The 25,022-nt window shown below is 59.5% G+C and overlaps 1 protein-coding gene, 1 long non-coding RNA gene and 1 pseudogene across 2 annotated transcripts; 2 read left to right on the top strand and 1 right to left on the bottom strand.

Annotated features, from left to right (window-relative positions):
• Positions 1 to 485: 485 nt before the first annotated feature.
• CHRNA4 (cholinergic receptor nicotinic alpha 4 subunit) lies at positions 486 to 18,428 on the bottom strand. The gene is made up of 6 exons (XM_019972813.2): positions 17,171 to 18,428; positions 15,587 to 15,738; positions 11,962 to 12,006; positions 11,766 to 11,875; positions 7,376 to 8,711; positions 486 to 4,775 (listed from the first exon to the last, which is right to left on the bottom strand). The coding sequence occupies exons 1-6, from the start codon at positions 17,244 to 17,246 to the stop codon at positions 4,650 to 4,652; spliced, it is 1,845 nt and encodes a 614-aa protein (XP_019828372.2). The 5' UTR covers positions 17,247 to 18,428; the 3' UTR covers positions 486 to 4,649.
• On the top strand, positions 8,017 to 15,609 carry LOC139186530 (uncharacterized). Its single transcript, XR_011570113.1, has 3 exons — positions 8,017 to 8,683; positions 12,011 to 12,204; positions 13,356 to 15,609. It is a non-coding gene; the product is annotated as an uncharacterized lncRNA (long non-coding RNA).
• Positions 18,429 to 24,232: 5,804 nt separating the features above from the next.
• LOC109567743 (NADH dehydrogenase [ubiquinone] 1 beta subcomplex subunit 2, mitochondrial pseudogene) lies at positions 24,233 to 24,732 on the top strand (annotated as a pseudogene).
• Positions 24,733 to 25,022: the final 290 nt, after the last annotated feature.

Raw genomic sequence — 25,022 nt, 5'->3', positions numbered from 1 at the left:
TGGCCAGGCCCAGCCCAGAAATGGCAGGAGAGAGCGAACTGAGGACGGGCTGGGCCAGGGGTCAACCCCTGACCTGTACAGGTCAACCCCCTGTAGCAGGGGTGCTGCAGGGAGGGGTCTGAGTTTTGTCCTTGGAGTGTCTGGAAGCCCCTGGGGTTCAAGCACAGGCTGTCGTGACCTGCTGTCTATGTGAACGGCCTGTAGATGAGAGTGTGGGTGGCCACCAGCATCACCTTTTGCTGGGTTCAGGGGGCTGGAGAGAGACCAGCCAGGCCCTGGCCCTTCACTGTTTGACCTGACCAAGGGCTGACATGAAGCCTCACAGGACAGTGAAAGTCCCTCCCAAATCTCCCCTCTGCACACACACTCTTGCACCTCCCTGTGTGTGCATACACTCACTCTCACACATCCACACTCGCAGCACTATTTCCAGGTTTGGGAGCCCAGGTAACCCGGGGAAAAATGACATGTGAGCCAAGCACGACTCGGGAGAAGGGGAATATGAGTCCCCGTTTAGTCCTTTAATTTAAAATCACAGTATCTTCAAAGAGTTGGAAGGATGGGTAGTAATAACACAGAGCCAAAATTAACAGGCTTGAGGAAATACAGCATGAAAACATAAAAGGAGAAATAAAGTCAGTGAGGCAGGCTTGGTAATTACAGCCTGACCACAGACAGGCTGAGAGATCACTAGAGAGGCTACCCAGGAGGCTCAGGAAAGGATAAAATAGCAAAAGCAAGTGTTGCCTCCACACGAGGGGCTCCCAGAGGAAGCAGTGAGTCTATGAGGGGTCGGAATGTTGAAATAGGTGCTTTTTAAAGATTTGAGAATTAAAAAAAAAAAACAAAAAACGATTTGAGAATTAGAAAAAGACTTAAAATCCCAGACTGAAGGGTTCAAAGGGCCAAATGGGACCAGATTTTAAAACACGCCTTTAGATTCACTGATGCAAAAACACAGAGATGGTGGGGAAAGTCTTTAAACCCTTTTCTACAAGAGGACAAGAGCCACTTGACATCAGAACACGGGAGAAAATGGCCTCAGAGTGTTGAAGGGAAAGGCTTGACCCTTAAACCTGGCAGAACTATTACTGAAACGAATAGGATGAAAATACATCCTGAGACCCAAGCCTAAGAAGGCAGGTCACACATCACACAGGATCCCTTTGAACCCGGCTGGGGGCAGCTTCAGCAGAAAGGGAAAATCATCAGCACTTAGATTCACTACACCAGAAATCCCTGGTGAGTGGGCTTCCCAGGTGGCATTAGTGGTAAAGAATCTGCATACCAATGCAGGAGATCTAAGAGACACGGGTTCAATCCCTGGGTCAGGAAGATTCCCCCTGGAGGAGGGGACGGCAACCCACTCCAGTATTCTTGCCTGGAGAATCCCATGGACAGAGGAGCCTGGCGAGCTACAGTCCATAAGGTTGCAAAGAGTCAACACGACTAAAGCAGCTTAGCATGCATGTGACTTAACATGCACACACACCTGGGTGAGTAAAACCTAGTGATGTTTGCCGTTCACGGAACCATCAAGCCCTCCCCAGACCCTCGTGTCCACAGTGACCTAGAACTAGATTCCAGGTTGCTCCAGAATCCCCACGGGGCAGCGAGGTGCTTGCTTTGTCTGGAGGTGGGAGGCCTGATGGAGACAGTTTTCATACCAACTTATCAAGCTCTTAAAGAATACATACGTGCGTGCATCCGTGCTAAGTCGCTTCAGTCATGTCCAACTCTTTGTGACCCCATGGACTGTAGCCCACCAGTCTCCTCTGTCCATGGGATTCTCCAGGCGAGAATACTGGAGTAGGTTGCTGTGCCCTCCTCCAAAGGGTCTTCCCAGCCCAGGGATCAGATCCACTTTTCTTACATTGCATTGGTAGGTGGGTTCTTTACCACTAGCACCACCTGGGAAGAGCTCGAAGACTACAAACACTGTTCTATTAGGGGCAGCCACCAGGAGGGAAAAGACTGAACGTATGACCTTCAAGATTAGCCAACTAGACGGCCTAACCAGATACGGGTGGAGCAGAAATTACAATAAGGGGGGGGAGGGGTTAGCTCTTCAAAAGATTGCATTAAAAGGCAAGATACAGCTTCCTGCTTCTAGCCCTGATGGAGTAGCTCACCCCAGACCAAAACCCATTAAAGAGCAGGGAAAATATACAAGGAAACTTTTTAGGCATTTTACTGTGGGATGGTCAGTTCTTCAAGAAACGGTGCTGAAACAACCCTCCCAGGCGGGTCTGGGAGGCACCCAGGTGTCAAGTTATCACAAGACACAGAAAATGAGACACAGTCAACACTAACAGGAAACGGACGCCCAGAGAGACCTGCCCGCAGGCCGGTGGAGGTGATGGAGACACAGACACGTTTTAGTTTATTGGGACAGAAGAACGTGACTCAGCACAACAAACTGCTTACGGATGGGGACACGGTCACGGTGGGCGCCGACCGCTCCACACCCAGTGGAAGAGCAGAAAGGCCGTGAACTGGGGGCTCCGCTCAGACCAGGGTCACGGTGGGGGAAGCCCCTTTCCGGGGAGGAAACCAGGCATAGGCTGGAGGGGCTGGAGGGGCTGGAGGGGCTGGAGGGGTCTGAGGTCAAATCTAGTTAAAACTCACTGATCTGAGGGCTTAGGACCAGGCATTTTTGTCGTAGGTAAATTTTATGTCAATCAAAACAAAAAACAAAAAACCCTGGAGGCAAGTAGCCCAAAATAGTGGTCGTGGTTAATTTGGTGGGAATGTGGGTGATCTACTCTGCATGTGGATTTTCTGACTTGTTTTTGAGTCTCAAAGAAAGGAAAACACAGAAACCAGAAGGTGGGGGCTGTTGTCCTTCCTGGGGCTCCTGGTCTCTCCCAGCCCAGGAAAGAGCATCTGCACATGGGCCCCAAGGCCCCCACTGCTTCCCCACATCTGGCGCCGGATCCACTTACGTAAGGAGGATTGGGGTGATGACATCTGAAATCTGCGTCCGGGCTGCGACCTTGGGGCCCGTCCTGTGTCCTGGTGAGCTGCCAGTCTGGGCTCTCCCCTAGCATCCTGAGAAGATTGGTGCCCCAGTAGCCTCCAGGGGGCAGGTGCCAGTCAGATGGTGTCCTGAATGTCCAGGGAGCTGGTCTGCAGTTCACCGGCGGCCCGGTGGAGGCTGTGAATTCCAGTCTCCTCCACCTGGGCAGTGCCCTCCAGCGGAACCTCTGCAGAAATGTCTTTGAACTTCACTAAATTATTCATTCAATTCTCCCAAGTTCCTCGTGACCCAGGCACAGCCTCGGGGGAGACCCAGGGCTCCAACCTGCCAGCTACACCCCTGACACACAGGTTCTGGAGAGGCATAGCTTGACCATCACTGGAGAAGGGATTCCTTGGGCCTGGCGAGGCTCCCTCCACCCAGATGTGGCTCCTGGGGGAGGGGCCACATTGTCCAGACCCCACCTGGCATCTGGAGCCTAAGGGCTTGCAAGAATCCGCAGAGCAGGGGCAGCCCACCCCACATTACCACAAGGCCAGTGTTTCCCCGGGGTCTCAGGGGACACTGTGGTGGTCCCTGGTGCTCAGCCTTCATGAGGAGGGGACACTAGGCCCCTGGGGCCATTGCCCTCCAACCTCCCCTGGCCACCTCGGGCAGGGCAACCTCCACATGGTATGAGGCAGAGGCTTTTGGGCTGTGGAGGGTCCCCTCCACCCCCGCTTCTCAGCCCCTCCCCTGCAAGGCACCACACTCCAGAGGGCCCCAGAGCTAGCCAGACAAGCGGTCCTCAGGGCCTCCGAAGTCACCACAGCTGCCATGTCAGGGAGGTCTTACCTGTCACTATGCCCCAGAGGCGTCCCCTGACTGTGAGCAGAGGGGAAATCAAGGGAAGTGTTGGGTGAGGAGCCCAGATCTGGGTCCCTCACAAAGTCTCAAGTCCATGGGAGACCTGGGGGCATCACCAGGCCAGCAAAGTGTCTGCCCAAGACCCAAGCACCCCTGCCGGGGAGACATCTGGGCTGCCTAGGGCTGAGGGTCCCTCACCCGAAGGGTACCTGCACCTGATTCTCCTCCACAGGGACCATGTCTAACCACTCCAACCCCAAGGCTCCTAGGGTGCAAAATCTGGGCTTTGACTAATGTGCCCAGAAGAGACCAAACCCAGCCCCTGCTCAGAACCCCCACTCCCCGGCTTGGGACCCCTCCCAACCACTCAGATACCCCCTGCTTGGACCCTGCCCTGGAAGGTGAGGGTCATGTGTTTGCTGACTCACCTCTGGGGTCAGAGAGAGCAAGCCTGAGGACCCAGGGGTGCCCCAGGCCAGGATCTGTGCCTGGGTCTCAGGGATCCCACAGGGGTCAAGGGCTCTGGGGGCTAAGAGGGGCTGAGGGTGGCTAAGTGGCATGGCCTGGGGATATGCTGGGACGTTTGCTGAGAGCCATCAGCTGCACGTCCTTGTGGGAAGCCATCGTGTCGCCATGCTCTGGTTAAACTTTAATAAGACAGGCAGTGACACCGCCCTGCAGACAAACGGGCATTCACCAGTCCCCCAGGGTCCCTAGGGGTCAGCAGCTCCTTCCAAGGCCGTCTCATAGCAGACAGAGGATGGGGGGCAATCTGGTAAGTGGCATGACCCCATCGAGTTCAGGGAGTCCCGAGTCCGGGCCCCTAGATCATGCCGGCCAGCCAGGGTGGCAGGAAGAGGCCAGCAGTCCCCAGCAGGCAGACGATGATGAACACCCAGAGAAAGATGCGGTCAATGACCATGGCCACGTACTTCCAGTCCTCTTTCACCTGCAGACAGACACACACGGTCACTCCCAGCTGCCTCCCTCAGGCCTCGCCACAGCAAGAAACTTCTAGAACCTCTGTTCCTATTCCTATCCTGGTGCCACCAGGGTCACCAAGGTTGCAGGCATAGCTGTGCTGGGTAAGGGGTGTGGAGGGGATGCAGCGAAAGGGCTTTGTCTGAAGTCTGGGCTCAGAAACTCTGGGCTGCAGGTGCCAACGCTGTCTATGGGGGTGGCAGCAAAGCCACTGAGGGAAATGGGGTCCAGCATGGTGGCCCTACCAATTCCACCAGCCGGGCAGGTGCCTGAGCTCCCAGGAGGTAGTGGTGGGGACGCCTCTGAAGGAAGTCTAGGGTCCAGGCTATGACACGGTGAAGTGTGCTCTGGGTTTTTGATAGTTGGTGGCACCATGGGGACCAACCAGCCCCCGCATTTACAGATGGAGGCAGTGAGGCTGGAGTCAGAGGCACCCACAGCCCCTCACAGTGCAAGGCAAGGGCCAGAGCATCCTGGATAGTGGTTGGGGGGGGAGCTGACCTCCAGCAAGAAGCCCAGGGCAGTGCTCACAGCTGGCTGTCCTTCACTCCTGCCTCTGCCCAGGGCAGGGCTCACGGCTGGCTGCTCAGGTGGCCTGAGCCCCTCATGGTCAGTGGGACGCTCAGGTCTGTCCCCAAAGCCCCTGAGGGTGAGGATCAGACGTGAATACAGGCACAGCCCTGTGCTGCCAGCAGGCTCTGAGCGTGCAGCTGCTGGGTGGAGGGCTCCCCGGGGACAAGGGAGGGGACCCCAGGCTCGAGGTGGGGAACGTACTGAGCCCACCACCTGCGGCCACTCCCTGGACCCGACAAGGAAGGTGGCTGACCATCTGGGCTGCAGGGGGGTACACAGAGGCCCAGAGGCAGGACAGGTCATGTTACATGTCCACGCTGGGGGAATGGGTCCCAACCCCACCTGGGGTGCCCCCAGACAAAGCCTTAGGGAGGCCACAGGCGGGTCCTGGGTGGGTGGTTGTCAGCACTTGAGTGACCAGAAAGGAGGGGCACCTGGGCTCAGGCCCGCTGGACCCTAGCAGGGCCCACAGGCCTGGCCAAGGGCAGGCTCAGCCTACCATTTTGGGGGCCTTGAGAGAAAGAGAACTTTTCACTGTGGTTTTCTGCTCTGATGTTTAAAGTAATCAGCTGCATCGTGACAGTTTTAAGCCAAAGCTGAAAGGGCCGAGTTTATTCTCGGGTAACCAGAGCAAATGGGGTCACTTGTAAGCCAGGGAGCGACAGGACCCTCTGTTCTATGAAGCAGCCAGTGGTGCTGCCGCATCCGAGCAGGAGCAGTCTTTCCAGCCGCCCCCTCAGAGGTTGAAACGCTGCTCACAAAGCCGCCCAGCCCCCATCCCAGGTCGGTTCCTCTGAAGTTGCTTTGCTTCCCAGAACCTGGGCACAATGCCGGAACCAGAACCAGGTTGTGACAGCTGGGCCTGTGATGCGGATGGAGGGGTCTGGGGACAAGGGGCTGGCCCTGCACTAAGAACCACTGGGCGCCTCCGAGATCCTGGTGACACTTCAAAGGCATCGATCTCTTCTCAGCAGCCCCTCAGACCCACACGTCAGAGCTCCTCAAGAACTGGGGAACACAACGGGCCCAGAGCCAGCGTCTCCCGGTGGAACCTTCCAGAAACCCTCGGATGACTTCACAACCCCTTGGGATTCAGAGGGCAGCTAGGAGACTGACTCGCTTTTAGGTGGGGTGGCCCAGCCACAGGACAGACAGTCCCCAGGGATCATGTGTGTCTGGGAAACGATCACGGGCTGTTCCCGAGGAGGCAGAGGGATGAAGAGGTCGGGGAGGGAACTGCAGTGTCTTGCCTGCCCACAGGCCTTCGTTCCTGCAGGAGGAAGCTGATGTGGGGCAAGGTCACAGCCCAGGTTGAGCAGCCAGTAATGACCAAGCAGACTGAGCGGTGCCCTCCCCCACCCGCCTATGTGCTCCCCTGCCCCACCCCACCCAGGATCTGAACTGGGGCTTGGCCCTCAGCCTGGGCTCACCCTTGCAGTCCCCAATTCCACAGGGCCCTGATTATGACCCGTGTCTGAGCACCTGCCCTGCTCATCCAGACCTCAGGCGCCCTCTCTCTGGCCAAGCATGAGGGTGCTGGCCAGAGGGTCCTGTGTGCCAGGCCTGATTTCTCCTCTCCCCGTGCTAGGCCACAGAGGCCACTCAATCTCATCCCATCTCCTCTCAGCACCTCTCACTGCAGACCCTCCCCGGGGGGCCCACAGCAGGGTGGGGGGCACTTGAGGTCGAGGGAGGTGCTCACCAGGTGCAGATGGCGCTGGGGGCTGCCTAACACCCCACCTGCAGGCAGGCTCCTTGTGCCCTGAAGCCCAAAGGAGACACAAGAGGTCCACTCTGCTCCAACAGGGCCACAACTGGGGGTACCTCCTGCCCCCAAGCTGATGGAGGCTTGGGGCACAGGGAACAGCCGGGTTGGGGTCCTGGTTTCTCTTTCACCAGTCACCTCCTCCTTCAAAGTGGATGGGGTGGTGGGGCCCCATGACATGGACAGGGCAGCGGGTCCCCCCCCTCCAGGTGGCTGTGGTGGAGACTTACCGAGAAGTCTGTGTCTTCTGCCTTCAGGTGGTCTGCGATGTACTGGACGCCTTCCACCGCCCGTGCCAGGGCTGGCGACAGGGGCAGGGGTGGTGCTCTGGTGCTGGAGGTCTTGAGCGTGGCATTTGGGGCCCCCGGCTCCTTCCTGCACTGGCATTTGCAGGAGGCAGCCTGGTCTGGGGGCGGGAGCTCGGCTGAGGGGGCCTTGGTCGGAGAGGAGGGAGAGCTATCCGCCAGGTGGGCGGCCGGTGAGGCGGCCTCCTCTCGCGGCCCGCAGTACTGAATGCTCCGGGACCGGCACCGCACACCGTCCCCCACCGCTTTGCTGGGGCTGGACACGTGCTGGACACTTAGGGACCGGCTTTTGGTGAGCCCTGGGGCCTGGGTGCCAGTGAGTGGACGGCAGGGCCCAGGAGATAGGCAGGGGCTGGCCTTCTCGGTCTCTGAAGGCTGCAGAGTCGGCACCTGGTCAGAGGGTGTTGTACGGGCTGGCTGGGGCTTGATGGGCTGGTCCACCCCACAGGTCAGGGACGGAGACCGGGCGGGCTCCCCCTGGGGCTCCGGCCAGAAGTGCGGAGTGCTGGCCGCCTTGTGCATGGACTCGATGAGCCGCCGGCAGTGGTCCTTGACCACAGACGGCCGCTTCATGAAGAGCAGGCGCGGCACGATGTCCAGGAAGACGCGGCGGACCCAGGCGGGCATGGTGTGTGTGCGCGGGGAGCGGTGGTGCACGTTGAGCACGAAGACGGTGATGATGATGGAGAGCGTGACGAAGATCATGGTGAAGAGCAGGTATTCGCCGATGAGCGGGATGACCAGCGAGGTGGATGGGATGATCTCGGTGATGAGCAGCAGGAAGACGGTGAGTGACAGCAACACGGAGATGCAGAGGGTGATCTTCTCGCCGCACTCGGAGGGCAGGTAGAAGACAAGCACGGTGAGGCAGGAGATGAGCAGGCAAGGGATGATGAGGTTGATGGTGTAGAACAGCGGCAGGCGCCGGATGATGAAGGCGTAGGTGATGTCCGAGTAGACCTCCGCACAGCACTCGTACTTGCGTGTGTTGTAGGTGCCCACGGCGTCCACGATGACCCACTCACCGCTGTCCCAGAAGTCCAGCTGGTCCACGCGGCTGTGCATGCTCACCAGGTCAATCTTGGCCTTGTCGTAGGTCCAGGACCCGAACTTCATGGTGCAGTTCTGCTGGTCGAAGGGGAAGAAGGTGACGTCGATGCTGCAGGAGCTCTTGTAGATGGCTGGGGGCGTCCATTGCACCCGGCCGTCGTGGAAGAGGTGGGCCTTGGTCAGGTGGGTGACGGCAAAGTCCCCGTCCGCACTGGGCAGGAGAGAGAGGTGGTGGGTGAGGCACCCGACACCTGAGGTCCAGAGCTCTCATGCCTCTGCCCACTACACCCACCCTCACTTCACAGTGAGGCCTCGCCCGGGACCAGACAGCTCTGGGCTCATTGCTCATGGTGCCCATGTCCAGCTCATTGCTCCCCTGCCCACCTTGCTGTTTCCCCTGCCCTTGGGGGTCACATGCCGTGGAGACTGTCTCAGCAGCCCACACCACACTTGACATCCAAGCCTGACCATGGTGATGACCACGAATATTTGGGGGCTAGAAGGGCCATCCATGCCACATCTGGAGCCCCTGATGCACTAGTGGCCCCAGGGCAGCACACAGAGTGCCTCGTTCCCTGTGGTCACCCCGGAGCTAGACGGAAATCTGACCTGTCTCACCACCTTCTCCTGCTCCAGGCCAGCATTTTCTCCCCCACAGATCCCCCCAAACCTAGAGGCGAGAACCCCCTTCTTGCACAGGTGAAGACTCTGGGGCCCAACAAGGCAAAGACTGGGCCTCCCAGAGGGGGATGTGGACTCCAGCCATCACATCCCAGGCCCTCAGCCCTCCTGCCAGTTCCTTGGCCTCAGGGCTCCCTGTCCACAGACCTGGCAGGCAACAGAGCTAGGGGCTGCTGTCCTGGCCCAGGCCTGGGTCTCCCAGGGACAGCCATCTAAGATGCCCATGGTGAGGAGAGGGGCATATTGACGCCATGGGGGACCTGGGGACACCTGCCCACAGTCTGCTGAGAACACTGCCTGCCCCCAGGGTCAGCCACTCTCTCCTCTGCTGCTGGAAGTGCCCAGTCCCTAGTCTGAGTCCCAAGCTGTTATTGCCTGGGTCAGGAGGGCCCTCTCTCAGCCTGTTTCCCTGCAAGGCCTGAGCTGCCCACACTGACCACACGGGGCACCCACAGGCAGGTGAGGGAGCAACTGTCCTGGGCTTCGACTCTGAAATGCTGACAGGAGACCTCCCCTCCTCCCACCGGGGACAGCCCCACAGACACTAGTCTCTGAGCCCATGTCTTCACGCTCCTGTGCTAAGGGCACTTCCACCCCGGGCTGGTCCCTTACTCTGCATGTGGGACTCTGGGACCCAGCCACCCAGGGCAACCCCAGGAAGAAGGAGCTTTCCCAAGGGAAGTTGTCACCACCCCCACCTCCCTGCCACCCCACTCCGCCCCCATCACCGCTCTAGGAAGTCCTACCCCTCCCCCACAGTGGGCTTTGCATGCCAGGGGACAAAGCACCCCCCAGAAGCTGGCCCAGCAAGCCCAGGGGGAGTGGTCATTGGGACAGCTTGTGGGGAAGAGGTCAACCCTGCCCGTCAGATTCCTGCTCTAGGCCAAAGACGCCATCCACATGAGGCCCTCTGCCTGGCAGGCCAGTGGAGGGAAGCCCCTGTGGACAGCACGGCCTCACGTGCACTCCCTCCAGCCTCGAAGGGGTACCCCCAAAGCTCTCAGAAAAGCCACCCTCAACCCTTCCCCTTGCCTAGCAGCCCGCGCTGACCACTGGGCCACACGCAAGTGCACATGGGCCTGATTCCTGGAAATAGGCCTCCCCAGTGGCCATCTGGCCAACATCACCACCAGCCCTGGGCTCCATCCCTGCCCACGCCCAACCCCCTCCAAAGAGGGCCTTGGTGCCAGCCTCCATCCGCAAGGGAAGCTAGGGGTCCAACCTGCTACCTCTGGGTCTCGGTAGGGAGTCTAGAGAGGGAAGGGGCTGGGCTGCCATCCTGGGGGCTGTATGCCTCCCAGACCTGCTTATTGGTCTCGGTTGAGCAGTCACAGAGCACGATGCTCCCCTGGGTCCCAGAGTCCTGACCCTGGTCCCTGTGTTCTGGGTCAGAGAGGTTCAGGCAGATTCAGTGTTGGGTCCCCTAGGGGCTGGGGGAGCTGAGTGGGGACTCCGGGGGGTCTTAGGGGGCCTGGAGGATTCCAGGGCTCAGGGTCTGACCGGGCAGCTTGCAGAGGGAAAACAGAGAGTCTGCCCCGCCTCCCACTCTCCAAGCGACCCCCCTTAATGCATCCCTAAAACCCTCTCCTCCACGTGCGGCCGCTCTCCCTGCTGCCATTACTGGAATCAATTAAGCTGCAAGTGGAGCCCAGTCATTCTTAATCAAATAGCATTTGTAGGTCAGGCCTAAGCCCGGGGCCCAGGAAGGCTTTTGTGCAGAAGCACCGGGGTCTGGGTGGGAGGGCAGGGGGCTGTGGGCAGGGGGACCAAGTGCTGCCATTGGCTGTGTTCATCAGTGCTGTGGGGCCGCAGCCACCCAGAGCCTGGGTCTTCCAGCATGGATTCAGCTCTGGGTGAGCTGGCTTGGCAATGACACAGCAGAGACCAGGGACACGGTAGGCTGTCAGGCTGCCCCGAGGTCAAGGACCCAGCCAAGGTCCCAGGAAAGGACAAGTTCAAGGAGGCCAGCCCTCTGGAGCCCATGTCTGCCATGGCAGTGCCCATAGCCCCCTGGCCCCCCAGCACAGAAACACTCTCCAGAGATGAGATTTCAGCTCAGCTCCCACAGCTGGGACACAGCCCTGACAGAGGCTTTGTTTGCGGAGTGTGATGAGCTGGGGTTTGGGGACTTTCGGTGATGTCTGTGCCGGGAGCACAGATGGAGGGGCAGGGGAGGGCGGGGACAGGCATGCTGTTCTGGGGGCTCCCTCTCCACTCCCCTACCCTGCCCTCTGCTCCAGGACTGGGTGACCAATGTGCAGGGGCCCAGCCTCCCCAGACAGGGACTGATTTTGGAACCAACTCCAGCCCGAGGGGGAACTGGGAGGGGCCCTGATCCCTTCCTTGCCCTCCAAGAGACTGAGGCCCCAGGGCTGGCACGGGCAGGGAAGGAGCCCTCAGGCACCTGCAGGCCCCCAGAACCCCCATCTCCTTGCCTCTTTGCCTGTCAATGGGCCTCAGCACCCTCTATCTCCGCCTGGGCCCGAGGGCTGAGCTGTCTGCCTCTTGCTCACGCTGGCTTTGGCAGAGATTCCTGGCGGGGACGTGGCTGGATGTGGCCCCACCCACTAAGGCCCCAGCTCACTTGTTGTACAGGACGATGTCTGGCCGCCAGATGAGCTCAGAGGGGATTCGGATGGAAGTCACGTTCTCATAGTCGGCGGGGTCCCAGTGCAGCTTATAGTCGTGCCACTCCTGCGGGAAGAAAGGAAAGAGGGGGGTCAGAAGAGACGGGTAGGGAGAGGATGGGGAGGGGGCAATGAGGGCTCTCTCCCACTCACCTGCTTCACCCACACATTCGTCGTCATCATCTGGTTCTTCTCATCCTAGAGCACGAACGAGAAGAAGGCAGGTTGTGATCCCCTTTGGTTCAGGACACATCTCTCTGGCCAAGCTTCCTTACCCACAAGGACGGGCCAGGGCCGAACATGGGACCTGGGTGACCTCAGGAGGGAGGGAGTGTCTCGCCCCTGGAGGCAACCAAGCCCAGGATGGCAGGCCCAGAGGGGACTGAGGGCCACAGGGTAAGTCCCCTTGACCCTTCTAAGAAGGAAAGTGTGGACAGTGTCCAGCTGACTTTACAGGTGGCTGGGCCTGGCCCTCTCCAGCTACGTAAGTAAGGGTGTATGCAGCACCCAGGGCTCCTAGCTGCTGGAGGAGCTGCCCTCTTCCCAGCAGCCCATGCTGGTCCTGCCCACCTGCATCACTCCCTCCCAGCTGGCCAGCCTGCCCCCTCCACTACCCCTGAGCCACCCACTCACTGGCCAAACTGCCTCTCCAGGCCCAGAGCCTCAGGACCTGGAGGTAGACAGGTGAGGGTCAAGAACAGGTGAGGCGGGAGCAGGAGACCCAGCAGGCTCCTTTACAGGTCACTGAGAAGCCCCCTGCCAGGCGAGAAGGGCTGGAACACACACACCACTCACACACACTACACACACACACACTGACACTCACATACAACACTCACATGCACGCATACACACTGACACACACACAATACACACACACTCACACATACACACAACACTCACACACACACACAGCACACACACACTCATACACTCACATACAACACTCACATGCACGCATACACACTGACACATACACACTGACACACACACTCACACAATACACACACGCTCACACACTCATATACAACACTCATATGCATGCGTACACACTGACACACACTGACACACCCACACACACATACTCACACACACAATACACACACACTCATACACACACACTCACACATACTCACATACACACACACACTCCCTGCTCCCTCCTCCCCTCTTCCCAGCCCTCCTGTTCACTGGACACAGGCAGTCAGACACCAGCACAGGCTGGAGAAGAACGCCAGCCTCTGTGCATGGATGTAAGGGTCCTCTTACCCGACCCTGAACCTGCAGGGACCATGCAGCACCCAGCCCAGGCAGAGGGCAGCTGGGTTGGGGCTGGAGGGGGCTGGCTCCTTGCAAAAGGTTTGGGGTGGGACACTTGCTGCTGATGGAGGGTACTTCTCAGACAGCAGGGTGCCCGCAGGGCCTGAGGGACAGGGACTGTTCCCCTGGGGAGAGTAGAGGGACTGGACACAGGCTCTGGGGGGCGGTGCTTGAACCAGCCTCTCCCCACTTTATGATGGCCCAACTTTTTCCCTTGTCAGCTCTAGACCAGGGACACACAGGTCGTCAGGATGACTGCTCAGCCCAAAGAAACGCGAGGATGGTCAAGAAGTGAAGCACCCAGTGCCCAGACCAGGGCTGGGGGCAGATGGTTATTCAAAGGCAAGGCCGGGGAGTCTCCCCTCCTGTCCAGGGGACAAGCCCTGGGTCGGCTGGGTCACGGGAAGGGACCACATCTCCTGCCACCCCAGGCACTGCCTTGGTCCTGATCTCCCTCAGGGCCACCTGGGACATGCCGCCAGAGGACACTGAGGATAAGCATGACCTGAGCAGGGCCCGGACACCACTCCAACGACCTTGACCTTGGCAATGCAGTCCTGCAGTGATGCCGCCCCCACCACCACATCCTTCCATTCCCCCAGGGGAAGCTGGCCCGGCTCTGCCCCATTCCCTGCCCCCAGATCAAGCTTCCAGGTGCCAGGCCTGGCCTCCTTCCCCTTGTGCCCACCCCTCACACACCTCCTTTGCAGCTGTCTACCCGTTCACCCCACCCGTATGAAGTGCCCTTCGTACATTCAGGCACCTGAAACGTTAGTCCAGGGCCCAGAGGTGCCCAGGGATTCCCAGCCTCCTCTGCAGGCGTGAACACACACGAACATACACACACCAGGGCACAAACCTGCAGCAAACACTGCAGCCCTTCAAAGAGTGGGCAGGGAGGCGGCCCCTTCCACAAAAGGCCAGCACCCAGGACAGGCAAGGACGTCTCATCAGCACACGTGTGCAGGAGTGTCCTTGGCCAACTCGGCTGCAGACAGTAGGGCTGGAGCAGCTCCTGTCCAGCCCGGTGCTGCCATGGGGCCACTGGTGGGTCCCACACTGGGGTTTCGGGACTGGTGTGCTCCGGCTGTCTCTCCTGGGCAAACTAGGGAGATGGAGGGGAGGAGGATGCTGCGATGTGGGAGTGGGGGGGATGCTGCAACATGGTGGCCGGGGGACGAGAAAACCCCAGGAGCTCAGGCAGGAGGCCAGGCCACAGTGCAGCTGACCCAGAACATGAAGCCACAGCCATACTGGGAATAGTGTTTACGAACGCAGTGGGTCGGAACCCTCGCCATCCTGAGCTGCCTTCTGGCTGCACCCCAGCCAGGAGTACTTTACAAGAAGCATTTGAGGCTTGGTTCCAGGAGGCCTGAGAGCACAGGCCAGGATGGGAGACTGACCGGGTCTCTCTGCTAATGGGGCGCAAGCATGGCTCTTTCTGTCAGTGTGAACGTGGCCACAGCCCCGACCCTTCACCTCCCAAAGCCCCTCGGATGTTGCTGGCTCACTCATCCCATTCCACAGGTGAGAAGGCCAAGGCCCCAGGGGCCACTCAATACACCTGGCACGAGCTGGAAACCAGGATCTCCAGGCTCCGAAACTGGTGGTTCCCCCGCTCACAGAGCCCACTTGGGGTTGGGGTCCTGTCAGGGACATGGGGTGGATATTTGGAGAGATCTACAGCCCCTGGCAGCTCCTCCTGGAACCTGAGCTGACTGGAAACCCCAGTCCAAACCCAGCCAGCCTCAGACCCTCTTGCAGCCAGCAAACCAACTCCTGGAGGACTCCTCCAGGCCAGGCTGGAGCCCACACTCCAAGGCCCTTGGCTGCTGCCCCAGGATGTGCAGCCAACACGCAGTTAGACCCATAGGACAGGCCCCCACCCTGAATGGTCACCCCCACGCCTCCAGAGCTGCAGCCACTCAGAGGCTGGACCTTGACCTCCTCCCAATAGCCTCCTTGGTCCCCATCCAGGGAAGTAAACTCACCTGACAGCCTGTCTGACTCGCCAGGTTGCCCCATTCCAGACAGGTTGGGGGAGCCTCCTGAGCAAGGTGAAGGTCAAGAGGGGCTGCCAGGGCACCACACGGCCCCACCCTGACCAACTCAGTACCAGGACTTACCCCAGACCCTGCACTAGCCCCACAGATGAGTCTCCTGCTCTCTGTCTCTGACAGTCACAGCCCTGATCCCCTGCTGCAAATCTGGGCCTTTAAGCTTTTCTACATGGAGAGGGAGGAATGGGCAGGGCCTTGGAGGGCACTGCATGGAACAGTCCTTGCCCCCCGCATTGCTTAGGTGTATGTGCAGGACTCAGGCAGAGCTGGGACTCAAGTGCAGCCCTCCCAGCTCATCCAGCCCGCTGCCCCCAGCCCCAGGGACATCTCCAGGCCTATCCCTCCCTGACACAGGTCGGCCCTGGGTTGCTGACCCCCACCCCATCCCCAGAACCTACCACATCAATAAGCTGCGCGATGGATAGGCCGAAGTGGACAAGAACCGCATCCGAGATGTTAGCCACAGGCCGGGACCACTTATTATAGCCAGAGAAGAGCTTCTTCAGCAGCCGCTCCTCCGCATGAGCCCGGGTCTCTGCATGGCTGCTCACTGGGGGGACACGCGGGTGCGTGGCTCAGGGGAGGGGACAGTGGCCATCCAGGCTGCACCCTTGGGCCTCCTGCCAGGCCTCATTCAGCACTTGGGCTCCCTTCCAGCCCCTCAAAGCACATTCCTCCCTCCTATCTCAGGACCTTTGCACCTGCTGCCATACTTCCGTTCGCAGTTTCTCCTCTACCCCAGGGAAGGGAAGCCTTCTGAGCACTGGGTCCATCACTGTGAGAAGGTATCACTGATGTGATGAGTGCTGACTGGACAACTCCCCGTCAGACTGTGACTGCGGGAGAGAAGGGCTCTATCTAGAGCTACTAGCACAGTCCTGAGCACCTTGTCTCAAAGCACAAGGCGGGGGTAACCGCAGGACAAGACGGGGCAGGCCCAGGCAGGGAGAGAAGGACAGGGAGTGAGGGCTCCACCCCTGAGGGTTTCCTGTGGCTGCAGCAACCGCAAGTGATCATCCTGGAAGACCATCCTGGATGCATGAGTGACCTGGCACCCCCAGACTGGCACGCTGCATTCCTGGATGGTCTCTCCTCAATGACCAGGTCTGGAGTGAACCTGGGGAGGGGCTTCCTCATTCAGCCCAGCCCAGTGGCCAATCTGTGGTCTGAGAGCTTCCCTGCCACTCTGGGGCACCTGTGCTTCGACCACTGCATCGTGGAGGGCATCTGAGGGCAGGACAGGAGACCCTTGCTTACCTGCTCCTCTCAGCTCAGTCCTGCTCACCTGGGAGTTACAGCTGGACCCATGAGGGCATTCACAAGTACGTCTGGGATCAGTCCTAGACCCGCAGGACCTTCACTCCCAGCCCAGAGCCCCAGCCTGGTCCCTCTGACAGTACAGTATCTCTCCTTCCTCAATGGGGAGGCCAGAGGATTAAATTCCCTCCATGCACCCCTGAAATAGCAAGGTGGCTTCCCAGGGAATGGGGAGGAGCAGGGGGCTGGAACCTCGACAGTCCTAGTGAGCCTGGGGGAGCAGAAGGGGTTTGGGTGGGGCCCTGCCAAGGGCAGAGACCAGCCCTCTGATTCCCCAGCCCCTAGGGGTGGGGGGGTGGGCAGGCATGGTGCAGCCTGCAAGGAAATTGGGCAGAATGGATAAACGGGGGTGGGCCGCACCTCTCTCCATTCAAGTTGAAGCTTCTGGGTCTAGCTCTTGAAACAGCATCTCCCCCACACCCACCCCAATCCTTTTCTTCGAATTGCCGAACAGGTTAACTCTTTCTTCGCCTGGCTCCGCCCGCGCCCGCAGGACAGTCTTTTGCGTCTGGGGGATGCGGGGTTGGGGGAGCCTCCGCAGCTGCCCCGTTGCGAGCACCCGCGGCTTGGGACCGCAGCCAGGAGCCTCCCTCCCTCTGGCTCCGGAGGTCCGAGGCTGCCCTGAACCGGGCGAAAGGGGGTCCTTCCAGCGCCCCGAAACTTACCAGGCAGGAGGCCGGCCCCTAGAAGCAGCAGCAGCAGCGGCGGCAGCGGCGACGTCCCCGGGCCCCCGAGCTCCATGGCGCACAGAGCGGGCTCTAGATGCGGGCGGCTCCCGGCTCTGCCGCGCCCCTGCTCTGAGCTCCCGGCGCACCCAACTTCATGCCCCCCGCGCCGCGCGGGCCGCTCCGTCCGCAAAGCCTCGCTCGGTCGCTCCTCCCTGAGGGAGCGGCGGCGGCTACCGGACCGGGATCGCGGGCTGTGGGCTCCGCGGCGCTGCCCCGCCCGGACCTGCCTGCCTCCAGCCGGCGAGGAGGAGGGGGAGGAGGGACAGGAGGAGGGAGCAGGAGGGAGAGCGAGGACCGGGAGGAGAGGGGGAGGGGGATGCACCGCGAGTCGAGAGAGGGCGCGGGGGCTGAGGTCGACCCGCGCGGGGGCAAAGTTTCCTTTGACCTCCCAGGGCCGGGCACGTGCCCGAGCCACGAGTGGGGGCCCGGCAATCGCTGCGTGCGTCTCGGGGATCCCGGCGCGGGCTGGTTTGCGGACCACAAGACATCAACCCTCACCCTGTCCCTAGCCCCGCGCCTCCACCGCCTGCCTGCAGGGAGGGACGCGCCCCACGTTCTCCGGGCTCCAGGAGGGGCGCCCCGGCGGATGTGGTTAACTTCACCACCCCGGCTCCAGCTGTGCAGTTTGTAAATCACAGGTCCCAGATCGTCTTCCCCAGTCAGGCGCTCAGGACAGAATCCTTCCCATCGGCCTGTCCCCCGCGGACCGGGAAGCGTTCAGAAGGGCTTCTACCCGGCAGCCGGCCTTTCTGGGACGAGGAGAACTCTAACGCCCCCTCCCCAGGCGAAGCCGCTTCTTGCCGCCTCCAGGTCGGGCCTGGGCCGGGGTCTGCTGCCCCCGCCTCTGAACGGCCTGCGGCCGGGTGGACTGCGCCGGCGAGAGGGCAGCCCCCATTCCACTCGCGGTGGGCAGCGGCTGAAGGGCGGCTGTGGAGGGTCTCGGTGAGACCCCCGCAGAGCAGTCCGCGGCGCCCCTGGACTAGTCTTGAACTACATCGGCCGCAACCGAGATGACCTGGTGCCACGCTCGAAGACCCCGCACGGGCTCCGCCCTTAGGTGGGTCGAGGTGGCCGCCGGCCGAGCAGCAAGTTCTCGAAGGAGGGCCGTGAGGGGCCGCTTTGTGCGGCGGAGCCACAGTCTGCGGCGCGCACACCGCGCTGCTCGGCAAAAACGCGAACCCCGCAGCCATCCGTGTGCAGTTCCTGGGAATCTGCGGCCAGCGCTGGGTTGGGGGAATCCAGCTCCCAAACCGAGACTTCGGTTCCGGTCGAGGATGAGGGCAGAGAAGGAGGGGCTGGAGCTGCCCCCGCGCTCCTCCCGCGTTGGCGCCCGGGCCTTGGGGGCACTGAATGATGGTCCCGGAGGCCCCTGGTCCCCGCCCCTCACAGACGATGCTCTGCAAGTAACAGGCTTGGTCCCAAGGTAGCAGCTTCAATCAGGGGAGGCCCCTGCCGCTCCGCATCCCCCAACTCCTGCCCCCTTCCAGCTGGTTTCCCAGTATTCCCTCTTCTCCCTCCTCCCCATCTCCCCTCCCCCCATCTCCCCTCCCTTTCCCCATCTCCCCTCCCCATCCCATCTCCCTCCCCATCCCATTTCCCCTCCCCTCCCCCATCTTCCCTCTCCATCTCTCTTCCCCCTCCCCATTTCCCTCTCCTACCTTCCATTCCGCCCCCCAAGCCCCCTTGCCCCGACTCTGGCCAAATGATCTGAGGCCTCCAAGGTTCCCCACCCGGAGCGATCTGTCCACTCTGGCTGGTGCCTACAGACCTTTCGAAATGCCTGGTCCCGGGCAACTGCCAACCTCAACAGTGACGGTTGCTCCCTTACCCTGTCCACGGGCTCCCTAGATGCTGGCCCAAGCCACTAAGACAGGTGGACATGGCTCCCACAGCATCCCTATGAGGTGGGTTCTTTTGTTATCTCTGTGTCCCCATGAGGAAATGGATGGACAGAGGGGTTGTGCCACATCCCAAGGTGATGCAGTCAGCACCAGGGTTCCTACTGGGAGGTCTGGGTCTGCACCCTGGCCTCCCCTGGCCTCAGGCATAGTGTGTCCCAAAGCTGGCCTGTGCCCCTGCAAACTGGTACTCCCCAGTCTGCCCTTCAAGGGGGCTGCCTTCTGGGAGTCCTCCTGGACCATGACCCGCCCACTGCATGGCCTTCCCTCGGACTCCCTGCAGACCCAGAGCCTGCTCCAGTTTGTGGCCTCTTTCCCTTCCCCCAGTCAGCTCTGTGCCAGGATCCAGAAAGTTCTCTAAGGTGGAGATCTGCCCTAAGATCTAGGAGCCGGGGAGCAGGCCCTGGGATGGCTCACTGGGTACAGGGGGCGAGGAGGGCAAACCTCCCCCCTTGCCTGTCCTGGACCACTCCCCCGACTCACAGTAAACACTTGATCACATGAGGTTCAGAGCCAGGGAACCCCCCTCACAGGGAGAGGACGAGCCCTGGTGTCTCTGGTAGCTCTCTGTCCATTCCTGCTTGGCGCTGTCCCAGGGCAGGTTTCTTCCCCATGACCTTTTCTTGGTGGTAGAGGCCAGCTGTGCTCCAGGTCCCTCCAAAGTCTCCTCCAACCACCTCATCATCCCTGGGAAGCGGAGGTCAGCCTTCCCTCATCTGGCAACCTAGAAAGGTGAGGTAGGGATGGGATTTGTCTGTCTGATGACATCTGGGTGCTCCTGGGAATGTTAGTTGGAGTCAGGAGAGAGAGTGAACTGGGCCAATCTGTGAAGGCTTCCTGGAGGAAGGGGCACCCAGGAATGCAGCCCCTGGGACCTTGTGTATCTGCTCATAGCTGTGCACGAGGAATCGCCTGGGGAGTTGGCTTAAGTTTCAGACCCTGGCACCCCAGCCTCAGAGAGGACTCATCCTTGGCCAAGGCCCCAATCTCCATTTGCTGACAACCGTCTCTAGACCACCCTGATGCAGGAAGCCTCCGAATCAGAGATGATTGGGCCCAAGGACCAGGCAGAGAGTCAGGCCAGGCCCCCACCCAGCCTGGCATCCTGGCCTGGTCCAGGTGCTACCCTTGCCAGGGGTTGGGGCATGTCTGAATAGGGAGCAAGGCCTGGGCCCTCTCAGGAGCCTGCAGCCTCTCTCAGCCGGGTCAACTCCGCATCCTTTCCCTGCACCTTGGCCAGCTCACACAGTGGACAAGGAGGCTCTCCATGGCCATTCCCATGGGTGAGTACAGCCAGGGAACTCAGCTGTGGCCAGCAGGCCCATCCCATCCTGTGCTGGAGGCCAGGCTGGGGTGGTGCCCATTGTCAGGGCCCCGACAGGCCCAGTGGAGCGCCCACTGTGTGCCCACACTCACACATCTGTCCAACCTCGTTTGGCTTTCCCCGCGGATTTGCTAATGCAGAGAGATTAATCGGGCCTAACTCATTAATTTGCAAGGCCCTCCCTCCCCACCTGCGCCCGACTGGAAAGCACTTATTGCAAGAACCTAGTCATCATCCTATCGCTGAATTAGACTCTTACTCCAGGCCTCTAGCCCCTCCCTTCTGCTGCTCCTGAAAGTGCTGTTTCAAGGGAAAGGAAAACCCCCATTCACAAGCCATAAGACCAGCTTTGGGGAACTGCCCCGACTCCTGCGGGGTCCTCTGAGGTGGTCTCAGGCAGGGCCTGAGGGCAGGAACAATATGGAACAGGCGCCCTGAAGACCTCTCCCCACACGCTCCCCCGGCCAGTGCCAGGCTGCTGGATACAGTCTCCCTCTCTCCCTCCAGTGACCTCTCCGCCCTCCACCCTGTCCCAAGGACATTGCCATGGTAACCAGTTGTTGGCATAAACAGAGGTTGGAATTAAAGGTGGGGTCTTAGGCTGGGTCAGGAGCTGAGGAGATAGCAGGGAGGACCTGGGAGTGGACCAGAGGGGGTCCATCGGCACCAGGCCCCGTGTGAGCCCAAGGGCAGTGCTGGGAGCCCAGCAGACCAGAAGGGGTCCTGCCTATACATCCACCCACGGGGGATTTCCTCTCCAGCCTTTCAGCCAGGCTCACCCATAGGGGAGGGGATGGTCCATCCTGACACCAACCCCACCCCCCTTCACTTCCCAGGCCCACCCTGCTCCCTCCCTCTCTCTAGCCTTTTTCTGTCAGCACCACCCCCACACACAACCCAGCGATGGAGGTCCTTTAAGACCCAAACACCCCTGAGAGGGGCCACTAGACAGCACAGAGCTCCCCTTGGATGGATTTCTCACCCCACCTCCATTCTGCTCTGTGACAGTGCTTCCCTCTCTTCCTAGAATCTTCATTCCCCGACATCACATCTATGGGCCCCTCCCCTGCTCCCCGCTGACCCCCTCACCAATAATGGAGGCTCTAGGCTTTGCAAACACACACACACACACACACACACACACCTGGCACTTAGCAGAGCTGGTAAACGTGTTGAATGCATGGATGGATGGATGAGTGGGGAGTGGATGTTTGGTAAGAGGACATGAGGGAGGCTGGGTCCACAGGGAGCCCCTGTGTGTCACTTGTCAACCCCACCCTGGCTGAACCCCACATATTCAGGCTGAGAGGATCCAGGCATTCAGGGTTGGTCCTGGCATCCAGGCAGTTGCTTCCAGGAGGGAGGGATTGTAACTATGTTGGCTGAGGCAAAAGGAAGGATGCTGGGAGTTGGAGAGGGTTCAGAGATCTCCTGTCTCCTCATCCTTTCCCCATCTTTCATCAGAAATTAATCCAGAGTGAGACTAATGGCCTTGCCTCCCTGGTCCTGGCAAGCCACCCTGCCCTCCTTCAGGTCAGAGGTCATGCCCACTCCTTGCAGTGGAACCCTGCCCCACCAGAGCCCCAGGCTGGCCCTTGCACCATCTCTCTGGGGCTGTTAGGAAGATCCTGGCCTGGCCTGGGGATCAAATCCCCCAGCAGGAGTCCTGGTCAAGTACACATGAGAGTGAGGCCCTGAGGGAGGGGTGCAGTGTCCAGCCCACAGGTCACTCTAACTGCCACAGGGAAACGTGCAGCCTCCTGGCCCTGGCGTCCTCCCTGCTGTCAGCACCACGGACAGCTCCACTCCTGCTCCAGCCTCCCATGTGCGTGCTCAGTCGTGACAGACTCTCTGCGACCCCATGAACTATAGTCCACCAGGCTCCTCTGTCTGTGAGATTTTTCCAGGCAAGAATACTGGAGTAGGTATTTGTTTCCTTCTCCAAGGGATCCTCCCAACCCAGGGATCGAACCTGTGTCCACTGAACCACCTGGGAAGCCCAGCCTCAGTGGAGACCAAATGCCTTCCCTGAGGTTTTTGGGAGATAGCCTATCTCTGAGTCTCTGTCTTTGCCCATTTCTTTCAAAAACATTTGGAAAACCATCAAATGCAGGAAGAATGTGAGAGAATCGGGGCCATTTCTCCAAAGGGGACGTGCCCTCGTCTCTCCCCACCTGAACATGCTTCTGATCTCATGGAGGCCTTGGTCTGCAGTGGCTTGAAGCAGGGTTTCAGTTCCTGGCCAGAGACTGAAGTCAGGCTGCAGCAGAGAGAGCACTGAATCCTGGCCACTAGACCACCAGGGACAGTGGCCAGGGACAAGGCCCTGGCCTGTCATCTGTATAGAAAGAAATTCCCAGAGAGAGGGAAAGTAGTGAAAAAGTGAAGTGTTTATTAGGAGGAAAATGAGTATGTGTGGATAGACATGCAGGTGGACTCAGAGAGAGTCGTGCCCTCAGGGTGATTTGAATCACTTTTGTGGAGCACTTCTTTTGGTTTCCTCCGGCCAATCATCTTTCTGTTTCTGAGTCTACATAGACCTCATTTCGATTCCTGGGTCGGGAAGATCCGCTGGAGAAGAGATAGGCTACCTACTCCAGTATTCTTGGGTTTTCCTGGAGGCTCAGCTGGTAAAGAATTCTCCTGCAATGTGGGAGACCTGGGTTCGGTCCCGGGTTGGGAAGATCCCCTGGAGAAGGGAACGGCTACCCACTCCAGTATTCTGGCCTTGAGAATACATTCCATGGGGTCGCAAAAAGTCAGACACGTCTGAATGACTTTCACTTCACTTCACTTTCAGGGCCCTCCCACAGGTGCGTGCATCTCTCAGTCAAGATGGATTCTGGCACAGAGGCCTATGGGTGGGTTGACATCACCGACTATGGAATGGCACCCCATTGTCTTTTTCATCTCTGAGTAGCCTTTATGCTCATGTGTAGTTGGGAGGGTCTCCTTGAATTCAAGGAGTATGGGGGCTTTTATCTCTGATCAGGGCAGGGCTCACACTGCTATTCTGGAGTGTCTGCACAGGGGATGAACTCAGCCTGAGGCCCGTCTAGTTCCTGCCTCACTTCCAACCAGGCCCCTTAGAGACATGCCCCTGATGACCAGCCAGAGGCCACAGGGACCCTGGGAAGCGGGGTGGGAGAGAGGGTAGAGGGAGGCTGAGAGTCCTTGAAATCTAAGAAACATGGAATGTTTCCTGTCGGGGGAGAAGTGGATGGTAGCACAGAGGAAGTGAAAACTGGCCCTCCTGAGACACTGGCAAGTCCTCCTCTGAGCTCTGGATTTAAGCCGGAACCCACGGTGAGCTAGGATCAGGGCCTGCTTGTCTCCTCATGGCCTTGAGTTCTCAGCAGCCTGCAGCCCTGGCTGGAGGAATGTGCTGTCCAGAGCCAGTCATGCCAACAGGTATCCTCCCTTCCAGTTCTCTGCAGGGCCCCCCTTCTCCCCTGAACCAACCTGGCAGGGGCTCAGCCCCACTGCCCCACCCTCAGGAATTCCCCCACCACCTGCCTCCCGCCGGCCATAACCAGGGTCCCCGTGAGCTAGACTTAGCCCTCCAAAACCTTGCAGCATCTTTTCAGACCATTTCAATCTTCTGCCTTTGGCTAGCCTCCAGTTTCACAGTTCCACGTGCCTCTGCCCCCAACCCACCCTCATGACCGCCTGCCTCTCCACTAAGTAGTTAATTATCTACAAACATACTCCAGAGGAGGGTGGAGCACTCTGCAGGGTGAGGAAGTGGCTGGGAAGAAATGAGATTCTGACGTGCAGCGGCGGTGCGGTCTGGGTAACGGCCGGGCTAACGATGGCTGGCATGTCGGCTCTGAAGCGACTGGCACCTTTCGATCACGTTGGAGGCCACCTCTTCAGAGGCCGCTCCGCGAGGGCGGCTGGAGCCCGTGGCTTCCGTCGGGCTGGCGGAGGTGCGCACATTGAGCCCCGGTACAGACAGTTCCCGCAGCTGACCAGATCCCAGGTGATCCAGGCCGAGTTCTTCAGTGCGACCATGTGGTTCTGGATTCTCTGGTGCTTCTGGCACGACTCAGATGCTGTGCTGGGTCACTTTCCTTATCCCGACCCTTCCCAGTGGACGGATGAGGAATTGGGTATCCCTCCGGATGATGAAGACTGAAAACAGAGGCTCAGCTCTTGCCAAATGGGTGCACCCCATGTTTCTTGTTATGTTTAACATTTGTCTGTAAACATGTTTTGACTTTGCACCTATGGTGATTCTGAAGAAACAGTGCATTTTATAACAGTTTATTTGAAAAAAAAAAAAAAGAAATGAGATTCTTAGGCCTGCCTCTGCTCCCAAGTCTGTTGGCCCAGTGAGCATGACGGGCAGTTCAACTTCCCCTTCCCTACACACCCCACAGCTGGCACATATCTGAGTCTCCATTTCCCCAGCTGTTAAGTGGGGGTGCTAACTGTCCCCACCCATGAGGCCATCATAAGGATGAAGGGGGCAGGCCAGCTAGGCATTTGGTACCTGTCCCAGTGTCTGGCAAGCACTGAATTGCCACTGCTGAAAATGACCATTAAACAGGAATCGCCCTGTAGT

This window comes from Bos indicus, chromosome 13, assembly GCF_029378745.1.
Source record: "Bos indicus isolate NIAB-ARS_2022 breed Sahiwal x Tharparkar chromosome 13, NIAB-ARS_B.indTharparkar_mat_pri_1.0, whole genome shotgun sequence".
Taxonomy (NCBI): domain Eukaryota; kingdom Metazoa; phylum Chordata; class Mammalia; order Artiodactyla; family Bovidae; genus Bos; species Bos indicus.
The sequence above is the reverse complement of the archived record's forward strand: the minus strand, read 5'-3'. Positions and strand labels throughout refer to the sequence as shown.

Coding starts and splice junctions, on each gene's coding strand:
- CHRNA4 (XM_019972813.2), bottom strand. CDS start 17,246: ATGGAGCTCGGGGGCCCGGGGACGTCGCCGCTGCCGCCGCTGCTGCTG. Junction 15,739..17,170: donor AGGGGCCGGCCTCCTGCCTG/GTAAGTTTCGGG, acceptor GTGTCCCCCCAG/TGAGCAGCCATGCAGAGACC. Junction 11,876..11,961: donor CGAATGTGTGGGTGAAGCAG/GTGAGTGGGAGA, acceptor TTCTTCCCGCAG/GAGTGGCACGACTATAAGCT.